At 43.2% G+C, this 14,667-nt stretch overlaps 1 protein-coding gene across 5 annotated transcripts in view; it reads right to left on the reverse strand.

Moving 5' to 3' along the window:
- The window catches only part of LOC135909425 (tRNA (34-2'-O)-methyltransferase regulator WDR6), a 443,227-nt gene that overhangs the window by 93,867 nt on the left and 334,693 nt on the right, over positions 1–14,667 (reverse strand). For all 5 annotated transcript variants that reach the window (XM_065441378.2, XM_065441379.1, XM_065441377.1 and 2 more), the window contains 2 exons: positions 4,731–4,793; positions 2,097–2,273 (listed from right to left, as the gene is read on the reverse strand). In XM_065441378.2, coding sequence (XP_065297450.1) covers positions 2,097–2,273; positions 4,731–4,793 — 240 coding nt within the window. The remainder of the gene's footprint in view (positions 1–2,096; positions 2,274–4,730; positions 4,794–14,667) is intronic.

Below are 14,667 nucleotides of genomic sequence, written 5' to 3' on the forward strand. Positions count from 1 at the left end.
TTTCACATCAGTGCAACAATATCTGGCTTTGCAAAAGACACAATGCAGTCATGTGACAACACTCCTTTGTGTGTCAACAGATTGGAGAAAACTCTCAGGTTTGTTGTAAGCATCTCTGATCTGAGGAAAGTAGCACATTGAGTAGTTTTCAAAAGTAACCCTCATGCAATTAATGTGAGCGCTAGCTCAGTATTTATGCACTCGAAGGAAATAAGGAAAAAGATACTATTAATGTGCAGAAAATATCGTTTAAAAATTCAAGCTCAAGGTTAAATACAAAGAAAAGATTACCTTTAACCACATTTAACCGCAAACACAGTTTTTCAATAACAATAGCACAGTTTTAATCAAAATTTTCACTGCATTTGTTTTCAGTATTCTACGAGTGACATTTTAAGTGAACGTTTCTACAACACAAAAACTACTGCCGATCTCATTTTCTTCAATTGCATCAAATTACTCAAATAACTGAGCAGAGTTCAATGTAGTGCAGAGTTCTTTTGGTAATGCTTGTCAAGAGTCAATAATGGTGGCAAGGGCCACAGAAGCTTGTGGGGATCGAGGTGCCTTCCAGCGCCTTGTTCTCCAGCTTGCAGGTGGTGCTTAGCTCGATCTCCGGGAACCGCCACCATAACAGCAACATGGCGGACACGGCTAGGGTGCCAGAGCTAACTTCCTGCGCAAACTGTACTTCTGATCGCGCCCTGATCGGCTTCTTGAGTGGCAGCCCCCAGGTGTCCTCTCTACTCGAGCTCTCTTCCGCTGAGCGCTTTATCGCCGTGGCAGATGCTCACAGGCCCGCTACGAGTTTGCTACATGGGACCTTTGCTCCCACTACTTCTCATTCTCGTGCTTGGTGGACCGCTTACCGGTTATTCCTAGCGCAGCAGGCATGCGTACTCTATCGGTCTTGCAGTGAGCCCTTGACCGTAAGCGCCATGAATGTAGCACTGTGCTGTATCTGGGGTGAATAAACCCGCGTTTGTTGGTGATCTGACTCCAAAGCCTTCTCTGCGCCGTGTTGGAGAGTCGATGAACCCTGCCATAGCGCTTTGGGCGTTGTGGAGTGGAGGAGCGTCATGCCTTTTCCTGACCGTCGCTTGTAGGGTGAGCCTTGTGCAAACCCATCTCCACAAGCTTATGCACGGTGTTGTACACTGTGTTCACATACAGGTACAACTAGTTCATGCAGAAAGCTAGGCATAACCAATGTATGGAAGTCCATTTCTGTCAATGGCATCATAAAACATCAAAGAGATGCACAGGAGCACCTTTGCCTTTTACGGTGATTCTGGGCCTGTGCAGTGATTTACATTTTGGGTAGCTACATTATTTGTATATCAATACTTTGGAATAAATTTAAGTTACATTGTTTTAGTGACACTCAGCACTGCACCCATTTCCAGGACACTGTACTTATAAAAAAAAAATTTAGTAAAAGTCCGACCATGCTTGTACATTAAAGAAAAAAAAAATACCAGGTGCAGGTAGACGCTGGCTGAAATGGCCAGTGAAAGGACTAGGCTGCATTTTGGGTTGGCAGTTACTCCAGGCAATGTGACTGAAATCCAGCTGACTTGCGACAAATTCAAGCAAGGTTTACCCATAACGTTTTGAAAGGACAAAAGAATGCTTGTGTCACAGATACCAGAGAGAATTATTGTGCACATGCAAAGCAGTAGTAGACAACAGAGCAACTAGCATGCCCTTTTCCTAGACTCCTTTATGGCACAGGGACATACACAATTTTCCAGAGATTTATTCCTCAGTTGTGCTTGACAATACAGCCTCTATCCTATCCTAAGCTTTGAGAGATGTACCGTTAGAGAAAGCAGAAGCTTACACTGATAATGTTCATATAGATGAAGCCCTGCATACGAGGTGAATTTTTTTTTTGGCAAGAAAAACGATGGAAAAAGCTATATTTTTTTCTGCATTCTCATATATTTCTCGTGGTGTTTCAGAGAACTCAAGGCATAGCAATGGCTTTGATAAGAGTGCATTCAAAAACTTATTCACTACATGACAGTACTTGGTACGGGTATCATAAACAGTGACATATATAAAATGAGTCAAACAAACGGGAAGTGACTCACACTGTCGGGAGGCATTGATACGCCAGAGGCACAGCTGAGCACGACCTCCCACAGAGGCGAGCAGCCTCTCCTCACGGCCGGGTAAGTTTGAAGGTCGACAGCAAGCCAGTGCCTTGACTGATGAGATGTGGCCATACAAGCGGCACGCCACACGCTGCACTAAATGTGTGTGCTCCTCTGGAAAAGTTGTGAGCATGGGTCAAGGAACATGAGAATTCAAACAAGCAGTGGCCGATTCTTGGGGTTCGATGTTCCAAAGCAACACATGCTTTACGAGAGAGACCATAGCGGAAGGTTCCAGATTAATTCAGATTAACTTGGGTTTTGTACCTTTCACATCACCTAAATTTAGGCCCACATGTACAGCCACCATGGCCAACAATAAAATCAGAGACCTCAGCAGTAGCATGTCATAGCCACCATGGTGGGTGACTACCAGCATTCCCTAGTGCCTTGTGCAAGAGGCAAAGCCCAAAACTATGTCTGGATGCTTTAGTATCTAAATGAAAACATACAGAGAAAGTGTAAAAGCATATGCACAGAAAGTTGTTTCATGCCATATGATTAAGCACCACTACCACAGATAAGCATCTACAACTAAGTGCTACTGGAGAGCATCACTCGTCATGAACTACCTACAAATACAAAGGAGAAGAAAGGGGGTTAACCGAGGGGCCCGATTTTTGTTAGTCATATCATGAGAAGCCAACAAACACTGACACCAAGGACAACATAGGGGAAATTACTCGTGCGTAATAAATGAAGTAAAGAAACAATACGTTAATGGAAATTAAAGTGGATGAAAAATCCACTTTTCTTGGGTATTTATGTGTATTAGTAGAACCCTGGCAGTGTTAGCCAGCGCCACCACTCACAGACCTTGGCGGTGGACGCGGAGCGTCCTTTTTAGCACAGGCGTCACGAGAATGTGATCTTTTTGGGTGAAGGCAACTGGTCAATAAACCCACGCATGCTACCTATAGGCATCAATGTTGCTGGATTTGAGACCCTCGTTATGTTTGGATGAGACCCTCGTTTTCATCCACTTTTATTTCCATTAATATATCGTTTCTTTACTTCATTTATTACGCACGAGTAATTTCCCCTATGTTGTCCTTGGTGTCGGTGTTTGTTGGGTTCTCATGATACTATAAATACAAATATACATCACTGATGGAAATTTCCAAAAATGTGGAACACTGAAATGTCAGAGTTATCACAGAAGCACATAGTTCATGGCACATTTAATTTTCGAATAATTTAGAGCTTCTGCTTTCTTTTTCACAGTTATTAATTTGAGACAGCAAAGGAGTCTTGATTGGCTCCCCATGTAAAGATAACCTTATAAGTTAAAACTTTGTAGCAAACCAACTGTTGCCCACCAAGTAGTGACTTCAGAGGGAAGCAACAGCCAATTTTATGCACGCTGAAGTTAAATTGTTGTTGGCGCACCTAGTACTACACCTGAAACAGTGACAATACATGTTGAAAAAGCAAGCGGCTTACAATCCTCAATGGTTTTATCACTCACTGCATGTGGCCCCATCACAAAATGCATAAATTTGCTGCCGATTATTTGCTGCCACCGTATTCACTGTGTTCACTTGTTCTGCACTGGTGAAATATACAGAATGGCCGTCAAACCAATCACACTATGCTACAATGACCTGAGCACAGTTAGGCACTCAATGCACCACATACTGGGAGCAGTATGGATATATGCCTTTGGCACAGTTCCCAATGCCACATGCCCAAGGCCCTGCATCAAGCCATTGAGGAAGATGGGAGGTTTAGCTTATTGCTCGATGACAAGTTAAATGTGTTATGAACAGCTGCTTTAAACGAGTGCCGCAAAGTAAATCATCAGAAGTCTGCTCATAGTCCAGCGCAGAAGGAAGGCTTCTCTAGTTGGCCAACTAGCATAAACTGAGTCAAACTTGTACCTAAAAATTTCCTGATCTCATTAGTTAGTCCAATCACCAAACTCTCCCAAATGCATGTCCCTTCCCTATGTACCCACAGTTACTTGAGTGTCCTATGCACCACATGTACTGGCCAGCTTTGCTTCATACTCTTAATCTCTACAAAACTGTTAGCTGCCTGCATCTGCTCTCCATATCCATAGTTCCATCTTCCCCTCTCAAAGTTACATAGGTAAACTTTCGTTTCATCACTTATTGAGCAGCCCTTATCTCTTCGAATGTCCTTTGTTGTCGAATTTCAGCCCTACAGAATAGCACTGGCTTGCCAAAGAAAATAATATGGCTTAACATGGCTAATTATTCATTGGTTCAGGAGAAAATATAGTTTGTGAAATTCGTTGATAGGAAAATTTTGCCAAGTTAAACTGAGGTATGAAGCACATAGGTTTCATTTGTTACATCCATTATTTTATTACAGAATATTTCTCTATAACAAGGTTTAACTATAACAACACATTAAGGATTCTTCTGGGAAATCAACGCTGTATACTGGCAGGGTGCTTAAGTGACAAACAATGCCTTGACTTCTTTTGCCAAAGCCCACATATGTTAGTTGCAATCAGCAACTTAACTATATATATTTTACGTGGTGTGCATGCTTTTGTAAAAGTATATTGCTTTGAAATTAAAAAAAGTAAACCAAAAAGGATACGATAGAGTTGTGATATCGTGATCACACTGTCTTCGCCAGCTGTCGCAATATAGCTCTGGGAAACTGCAGGCAATAAAGAAGGCAGACAAAAGGCTTCAGTTGGCAGCACAAACAAGCATATAGCCTACTTATTTGCCATCAGTGGAAATGATTAAAAGAGGAATAAATGCAAGAATATTAATCTTTATGCTCCCCCATCTTTTATCTGAACAATAAACCAAAATATTTGAAGGATGCCACAGACTGATGTGCAGCATGGAACAGCATGGTGCAGATGGACAAAGTGAATTCAAGCCCACACTAAGATAGCCCACTCAAAAGAGGTCAAAATGAGCAGCACTGCTTGTAAAGAGCCTAAGAACTGCGAAATATTTCCTTCAGGCACTATGTAACTCTTTCTGGTTCAATGATTGCTGTATGAATTATAAAGCTTGACAAGAGATATTCTACATGGGAAAAAGAAACAGATAAATATTGGAATGCCAAGTGTTAGCCTTCCTAATAACCTACTTTGTTGACTTTTATGCTGCAGATAAATATGGTTCTCCCTTAATATTTCATGAACACAAAATGCCCATATGCCACATCATGTTGAGGTTGGACTTCTGTCTTTGGAGCCTCCTGCATAGGAAATACACACTGTCTTGGGTGGCACAAGAGTGGTCTCGCAATAATTTAAGGCCATATTTTACATCGTTATGCTGTGAAATGAGAAATTCAAAGAACCATACGCTGTCTCAACCCCTTCAGTTGTTGGCAGTTTATGAGAAAAGCTTTTGATATGTTGCTAAAACGTCCATTCGATTCTTTTTATAAGTTATAAAACTCACAACACAAAGGGTTTCAAACTGCTCGTTTGAATTAACTATTGTACCTTTTAAATATTCTCATAAATGTTTATGGAGATGGCTGAATTTCTTAGATGCTGAGGAAACCTGCTGGTCACAAGCCAGTTGTAGACTTAGATTACAATGGCATATTGCGCTAAAAAATGACAGTAACTTTTCGGTTGCTCTTTCCGATGAGCTTAGACCCAAATGGATGCCTCAGTTTATGCAAATTCGAGGTTTGATCATGTGGAAGGACTTACAAATGTGAGAATATGGTTTGGATAACCCCTTTCTACCTTCTATAATTGGTTACAACTTTAGAAAAAAAATTGCCTGTGGTTTAGCTCTGGTTAACCCTAGTTGAACTGCGATAGCAAGAGCTACATGGCTACGCTCCTTCTGGCGTCTCTTGAGTGCGTTGTCTCTTCCTCGCTTCGTTCTGTTGTTCTGTCTCTTTCACGCTCTCCATAACGACTAAATACACTGAGGCGAAGCGCATATATATATACCCCCGCGAGGCGATACCTCCTGTCCCTCTACCCCAACAGAGCACATCTGGTGGAGCGAGCGGCGTCGTTGCTAGGCAACGGCGGCTCAAGGTTCTTTGTCGGCCACGGCATATGGCATATGGCACGGCTGGTGACCCCACTCTTGGCCTGCATATGGCATATGGTACGGCTGGTGACCCCACTCATGGAGAAGATGGCTGCCCGCACCTCGAACTGGGTCGAATCGTGTCAGTTGTGGGCTTCTGCCCCTCGCCAGAGTGAATTCCCAAACTGTTTGTGGTGGTCTATCATGCCGGAAATATTATTGCGAGCTTATGATGCACCATTTGTGCTGCGTTCCTTTATACTGAGCCATAATCTGACGATGAAGGATTGCAGCGAGCATCGCTACGCTACACTACGCGATCTGGTGAGGCTGCTGGCTTGCAAAAAAGAAAAAAAAAGAAAGCCGTGAAAGGGAACGAAAAAAGAAAAACCTATTACATTCTTGAAAAAAAGTTTACGGAAACACAAAACCAAAACTATAACTTTTATGCTATTTAAGACCAAGAGTACTTATTTAAAACCATCAATGAAGCATTTTTGTGCCTTTCCTGCCTTGATCATTTTCTCGCCCTAGGTTTGCAATGGTTTCGATAAATGCATTAAGTACTTCTTATAAAGCAACTTTAATTTTGAGCTCGGAAAACAAGTATTAAATGTGCCGTGTACATGTAAACTAGCATGAAAGCCATGATGTACACTAGCGTGAAAGCCATAGAGAGCTGCTCTTTCTTCTTTTGTCCCTTGCAATGACGCTAAATAGCAGACAACACGCAGCATTGTAGAGGGCATGGGGTTATTTTTCGTTCGCAATCCAGCATGTGCTGTAGCATTCCTATCACAAGAGCTCTACCAAACCAGTCATCAAAATACAAATGTCTTCATAACGAGAATTACGTGTTTCAGAAGCATGTTCTTTTGAGTCGTGGAGGCAATCGCGGAGCAATTTTAGTCGCGGAAGCAATTGGCTGTCGCGCTTTGGTCATCTCGGCAGAGCCTCCCCTTCTTTCTAAAGTTGTACCCGACTATAATTTAAATAATCTGGAAACCAACAAGCCCCCCAAACCGCAAATGAATGAAGAATTGAACAAGTGCCTCAGCAAAAGTGACATACCCAAATCGGTTCAACATAAGAATAAGTGGTCACTCTGGTAAGGCAGCCCAAAGCCACCCAAGGATAGAAAATGCCAATGAAAATTATACCTACAATTATGAAACCTGAGGTAATGACAACAGCCGCTCTTTTCAAAGAACAGTTTGAGTTTATTTAGCTTTTGTGCTTTTTCCGTTATGTAACAAACAACAGCAAAATGCTTCAGGATGCTTTTTCACATGCTAAAGTTTTACAATATTGCACAATAGCTTCTTTCGCTCTACACATGCCACATGGGCACTGTTTAATAGCTATCAACTTCGTAACCTTTAGGATTCCGAAACTTCACAGAAATAAAAAGAAAATTGGCTGGCGCAAGGCTTTTTTTCTGGCAGCAGCAATCTCTTGATGACTGTTGGCATTATTGCGAATAACATTTAAGCAGTGTAGCACACCATTGTATTGCCGAAGACACCTTTATTTAGAATCTGCAGTGGTCATTCTGTGATTTCCACTGAGTAGCCCACATGCGACACATACTCTTCACAATCGGCACATTTTACTACAACACGTGCTCACAAGAGTCAGCCATGGCCATGACAACAGTATATGACGATAGAATGACAAAGAAATGACGCCGACAAACTGATGATGATGGGGTGACGATAATGAAGTGATGACGCTGGTATGATGATGGCATGAGAACAGTGGGACGAAGAGTGTATCATGATGATGACTTGACAGCAGCGCTAAGACAAAAATCAGGTGACAAAGCTGAATGTCTACAATGGGACGACCATGGCAGTATCACAATGATATGACAACAAACAATGATTGCAATGAAATGATGACAATGGCATGACAATAACGGCATAATTATGATTCATGACAGCATGGTTACAATGGAATGATGGAGAAGGAACAACAAAGAAAAGTATTGGTCCCAATACAAACCCCTGGGGAACAACCAATAGCACTGGTTGGACTGGGGAATCAACAGTATTAGCAGAAACGAACTAACGAACTGAGTACGGTTAGAAAGGACAGCTCCAATCCAGTTAAGCACGTTAGGATCTAGATTTATTAGGCCAAGCTTAAATAGTAGCAACTGATGACTAACCTTGTCAAATGCTTTAAAGTAATCTAAAAATATACAATCCATTAAAAATCGAGATTTTAGCAAATGATGCAGGTCATTAGTAAATCCCAGAAGCTGTGTTTTGCAAGAAACATTCCTGCGGAAGACATGTTGTGAGGGTGTAAAAAACTGGTTCGGCTCGAGAAAATTGACAAGTTGAGTGAATATAATGTGTTCAAAAACTTTACATGGAAAAGGTGAGTGAGATTGCATGAAAATTTGATGGATTGTGTGTTACCCCAGACTTGTGAACTGGAGCAATTTTCTCTGTCAGCCAGTCTTCCACAATTAAGAATGCTGCAGGGACTGTGAAAAAAACGCATGCCAGAATGGTAGAACAGTATTCAGATTCAGATTCAGATTCAGATTCATTGGTTCCAAAACAAAAGTAATTACATGACGAATATACAGACGAGGGTCCCAAAGTCAAAGAACTGTAGTGGGACCCTCGGTTAATAATAACAACATTGATGGTGATATCAATAGACAGCAAATTAGCGTATTATAAAACAACATCTACAGATCAAATACATCATTAGACATGTCATTTACAATCAAACAGGAAAAGCACGTTATAACAGAAAGTCGGAAAAAAGCGTGGGTGAAATACAAGAAATGACATGTGAGATAAAAGTCAAAGGTACACCGCCAGATCGTAGTTAAGTTATCGCAGGAAATGATGCTTAAGGTGATTTTTAAAAATTGCAAGAGAAGTGCAGCATTTTATGGTTGATGGTAATTCATTCCAAAGAGAAATTGCAGTGAAGGAAGATGTTTTTTTGCCGTAATTGGTATGAACCATGGGTAATAATAAATTGTTGTTAGCCGCAAATCTGGTCATATTTTTATTCTGCAAAAGGTCAGTTGCAATGAACGGAAACAGTGTTTCAACAGTGTTTTTCAAAAATTTCATATTGATGCTGTCAACGCCAGATGATGATGAGTTTTTAAGTTTCTTAGCGACAATGCGAATACCTTCACAAGTAATAAAGATGATGATGATGATGTATAGGGTTTTGTGGTGCAAGGGCCAGTCATGGCCAAAGAGCGCCAAAAATGGTGTTATGTAGTCAGTGAGAAAGATAACAACAAAGGGTATGGTGGCTGTCTATGACGAGATAGTGTGGCTGTATAGAGGCATAAGACAAGAAGCAGGATATAAACATGTTAACATAATGACAATGGCTTGTGAGGTGTGCTGTTAACCTAAAAGTTATACCATGAAGGTGTGAGGTACTAAAAATGTATATATGTACGTAGCACTACTGCCTCAACGAGGTCCTTAAGTGAAAGGGCCCGGAGGCAAGTGCTATACAAAGGGCTGCTTTTGTAGCAGGAGCCTCTGATTAGAGGCCGTGCTACGAAACATGTAGGCCTAGTATTTGTAATGCGTCAACACCCTGTAAAAAGTTAAAAACACTTTTTGGGTTAAAAAGCGGGTCAGCACCAAGGAACATACATGGGTGTAAAGGGATCTGCTGTCGGTACGCTAGAGAGAAGTGCTTTTTCCTTTGAGATTCCGCTTTGCGAATCTCCAGCAGGACATGGAGGACGGCCAGTGTCTCGCCACATTTACAACAGGTTGGAGCTTCGCTACTGGTCAATAAATAAGAGTGTGTGCTATAGGTATGCCCTATCCTAAGGAGGCAGAAAATGACTTCAGTTTGCCGTGTTTTTGTTACTGGTGTGTAATTTTCTAAGTGTGGCTTAATTAAATGGAGTTTATTGGAAGTTTCAGCATCCCACATCTGTTGCCAATGCTTTCTAAGTTTTCTGCACAAAAATAGTTTTAGGTCTGGAGGTGCGATACCTATGAAAGAGTTGCCAGCTTTTTTTGTAAAGGATTTGGCAATTTCATCAGCGAGCATGTTGCCCTCGATGTCCCTGTGCCCAGGCACCCAACATACTATGACGTGTTTATTACACGAATATAATTTGCACAAGAGTGAATATAGATTAGTGAGTATGAGATTCTTGAGGTTCTTGAGTGACATCAGAGATTTTACGACAGATAGAGAGTCTGTAAATACAATGGCTTTCTGTAGCTTTGTTTTCTTGATTTGTTGAACAGCAGAGGGTATTGCGTAAGCCTCTGCGGTGAAGATGCTCGTTTCCGGGTGCATAACGTTGGATTCGGAGAATGATGGGCTGACAGCTGTGTAGGAAACGCCAGCGTGCGACTTCGAAGCGTGTACGGGTACTTGTGCTTGAGTTCTAAAAAATGCATTCTTATGTGTGCCTCTGGAGCGTGTTTTGTAACCTCCACGAAGGATGTGTCGCATTCTATGTGCTGCCACTGCCACAGCGGCAGTGGCTTCGCTGGGACCATAAGGCTTTGCTCAAGAGTCAGAACTTCCATTTCCTCAGAAAGTTTTCTGACGCGCAGAGAAAATGGTTCTCTAGCTGCAGGTCGATTATCAAACAGCTTTGCAGATGCGAGGTCGTTTATGGTTTTATAACACGGATGGTCGCGGTTCACGTCAACTTTCAGAAAGTAAAGGAAACTGCAGTACGACTTCTGAAGATTGTTAGGAATGGCCGTAAGGGGTGACAACGTGCCAGCTATTTAATCCTGCTGCACGTGTTCCAATCCAACCGGACGGGGCGCACTTCAGAGAACTGCGAATAACCGGCAGCCACGTGGCGCGGGGTCAGCTCAGGAATGTGCTACCCAGCGCGCCACCCAGGACGGAGCAGAGTTCTACGAAGCCCCTTTGACGTCGGCTCCGGACCTTTACACCTGTGTGTGTGTGCGGCACTGAAACTTGTGCGGCACTGAAACCTGGGCAACACGTGTCTGTGAGTCCTCCTCCACCTCCAAAAGGGCGGGTCATCTTCGGTGACGTCGAACGATGACTGGACGAACGTTTCCGTCCGCTTGGAATCAAGGGGGGGCCAAGTGCTTATAAGCAGCGATTGTCGGCTGCTTATGTGTGCTCGTTGTCGTGCTCGAGATTTACTAGTGAGCTGTGTGCTCGTAAGCTGTTTGCTGTATGTTAGTCTTGCAGGCTCCATATGGGAGTCACGCTAGACTGTCGATGTATGTCTTGTCTAAGATGTAAATAATGTAAATAAATCCTGTTCACAGAGTTCCTCTCTACGACCTTCAACTCCTTCAAAAGGGGGCAGCGGCGAGATCGTCCGACGACTTTTACATCTGGTTGACAGCGGTGGGATCGTCCGACAACTCCGACAAGATGAAGCGACCACTCGTTGACTTCAACGTAGAGACTCTCTACAGGACTTGTCCTGAAGGCACCGGTAGCCAGGCGGATACCTAAGTGATGAATGGGGTCAAGAATCTTTAAGGCACTTGGAGTGGCAGACTGGTAAACCACAGCCCCATAGTCTAGGCATGTACGCATAAGGCTTTTGTAGACATTCATCAAGCACTTCCTGTCACTGCCCCATGTTGCATGCCACAAGATTGTCAGAATGTTCATTGTTTTTAGGCATTTGTGCTTAAGATATCTTAGGTGCGGAATGAAAGTTAATTTTTTATCCAGAACAATGCCCAGAAATTTGTGTTCTGTGTTTACAGGTATGCGCTGCCCATTTAAGTCTATATTGGGATCTGCGGTCAGTCCTCTCTTCCGTGTGAATAACACACATGAGCTTTTATTGGGATTGATTTTAAAGCCATTTTCTCTAGCCCATTTAGAAACTTTGTTCAGTCCAATTTGGATGTGCCATTCACAGATTGCGAGGTTACATGACTTGAAACAGATCTGTATATCATCTACATATAGGGAGTAGAACATGCCGTGCGGTATTGCTGAATGCAAGTTCATTTTTATGATGAAAAGCGTACAGCTGAGTACGCCTCCCTGCGGCACCCCAGTTTCCTGTGTATATGGTCTGGACAGAGCATTGCCAACTCTAACGCGGAACGTGCGAGTTGATAAGTAGCTTTCAATTATGTTAAGCATATTACCGCAGATACCAATTTCTGAAAAATCTCGTAATATTCCAAACCGCCACGTTGTATCATATGCTTTTTTCATGTCGAGGAAGACAGAAAAAACTGTTTGTGTACAAAAGCATTGCGGGCATTTGCTTCTATGCGAACAAGACTGTCTATTGTAGAACAGCCTTCTCTAAAGCCGCATTGATAAGGATCGAGCAGTTCGTTTTCTTCAAGGAAATGCAAGAGCCTGCGGTTTATCATTTTTTCATAAAGTTTGCAAAGACAACTTGTTAAAGCAATGGAACAGTAACTCTCTACTGAGGATGCATCTTTACCTTGTTTTAGAATGGGTACTACGATGGCTTCTTTCCATGCCAGTGGAAGGAACCCAGTTGCCCAAATAGTGTTAAAGAGGGACAGCAGAACCATTTGAGCGTTAGAGTCCAGATGCTTGATCATCTCATACATAATACGGTCGGCTCGGGGAGCAGAGCTTTGACAAGTGTTGAATGGTGCTCTGAATTCCATAACACTGAAGGGACGGTTGTAAGGTTCGTTTTCACCACACTTTCTATTGAATGGCTTGCTCTCTGCAGATTGTTTCAGTTTATGGAAGGACTCCAAATAATGTTCGGAGCTGGACACATGCTCGAAATGCTGTCTAAGGGCGTTAGCCTGGTCTCCAAGGTCATTGCCTTGGACATCGAGGAAAGGCAGGAGGTAAGGTTGGTGGCCTACTAATTTTTTCAACCGACTCCATACTTTTCCTTCTTGTTTGTAGGAGTTAATGCCGGAGACGTATTTTTCCCAGCTTTCCCTTTTAGCAGTGCGCCGTGTTCGTCTTCCTTGGGACTTTATATGTTTGAAGTTCATAAGGTTCTCAGTTGTTGGAGAGTAGCGCAGCATGTCCCAAGCCTTATTCAGTTTTTTTCGTGCATTCCTGCAATCCTTGTTCCACCAGGGCACTCGCCTTTTCTTCAGGGCCCCGCTCATTTGTGGGATGCACTCCAATGCGGCATCAATCACAAAAGCGGTAAAATAAGCAACAGCGTCATTTATATTAAAATCGTTAAGAGCGTTTCGAGGCATATATGTCAGCGTCTTAAATTTTTCCCAGTCTGCGGATGCAATCTTCCAATCAAGGGGCGTGTGGGGAAGGATCATGTTCTTTTGTAGATTACAGGATCACAGGAAAATGGTCACTGCCATAAAGGTTCTGGATAACTTTCCTATCTAAACGGGGTACTAAGGTCGGGGATGCTATGCTTAAGTCTATGGAACTGTATGTGTTATGTGCAAGGCTGTAAAATGTTGGTTGTTTCTTATTTAGCACGCAGACGCCTGAAGAAAACAGTATTTGTTCTATTATTCGGCCTCTTGCATCGCATTGGGAATCCCCCCAAAGAGTATTGTGTGCATTGAAATTCCCAACCAGTATGTATGGGTCTGGCAGGGCATCTATTAATCCCTCGAGTTCTGTTCGATGGAGCCGAAAGTTAGGCGGTATGTAGATAGAACAAATGCTAATTAGTTTTCCAAACAATAAGGCCCGAACCGCAACTGCCTCAAGAGGTGTTTGAAGTTCCAGAGCACGGCATGCAACGGACTTATCAGCTATTATTGCTACACCACCGGAAGAGGTGTTGGCATCGTCACGGTCCTTGCGAAAAATGACGAATTGCGTCAGAAAGGCTGACTGTGTTGGTTTTAGATGCGTTTCTTGTACACACAGCACCTTGGGATTATATTTATGTACGAGTTCTTTGACGTCGTCGAGGTTGTGGAGGAGACCTCTAAAGTTCCAATGTAATATTGGTGTATCCATGTTGTTATTGATATGTGCTGTGTGTTTAGGAGAGAGAAGCTACTTTAGCCCACAGGGCTCTTTCCAGGCCCCGTGATGCGGGTTTTGTCCTTTTTGGCGCGCTCCTGAGAACTGCGCCGAGCCTTCGGTGTCTGGGACGCCGACGCATTTTGTGATGTATCCATCGCCTCCGCAGAGGGGTTGGATGTCCGCTCGCGGTGTCCGCTCGCGGGTGTTTCAGGCTTCTCTCACGTGCAGAGGCCCTTAAAGAACTAGAGACAGCAGACCCTGAGGGCTGCTGGCTCTTGCTGGGTGGCGGACCAGCACTAGCTGGTCCCGCAGTGGGGGCGAGTGGCAATGCCGCCGGTCCACTCTGGGAGGTCCGAACAGCCGCCGAGTACCGTTGTGGCCGTGCCCCCAGCCGTGCCACTTTGGAAAATGTAGGTCCCTGTGCAATAGAAAGACGCTTGCGCGTTTCTCTGAATGAGAGATTTTTTTTTTACTTTAAGTGTTATGATTTCTTTTTCCTTCTTCCATGAAGAACAGGAGCGAGAATAAGCGGCGTGTTCGCCGTCACAGTTTGCACAGTGAAGTGGGTTGTTGCAGTTGTCCTC

The sequence above is a fragment of the Dermacentor albipictus genome, unplaced genomic scaffold (assembly GCF_038994185.2).
Source record: "Dermacentor albipictus isolate Rhodes 1998 colony unplaced genomic scaffold, USDA_Dalb.pri_finalv2 scaffold_17, whole genome shotgun sequence".
Taxonomy (NCBI): domain Eukaryota; kingdom Metazoa; phylum Arthropoda; class Arachnida; order Ixodida; family Ixodidae; genus Dermacentor; species Dermacentor albipictus.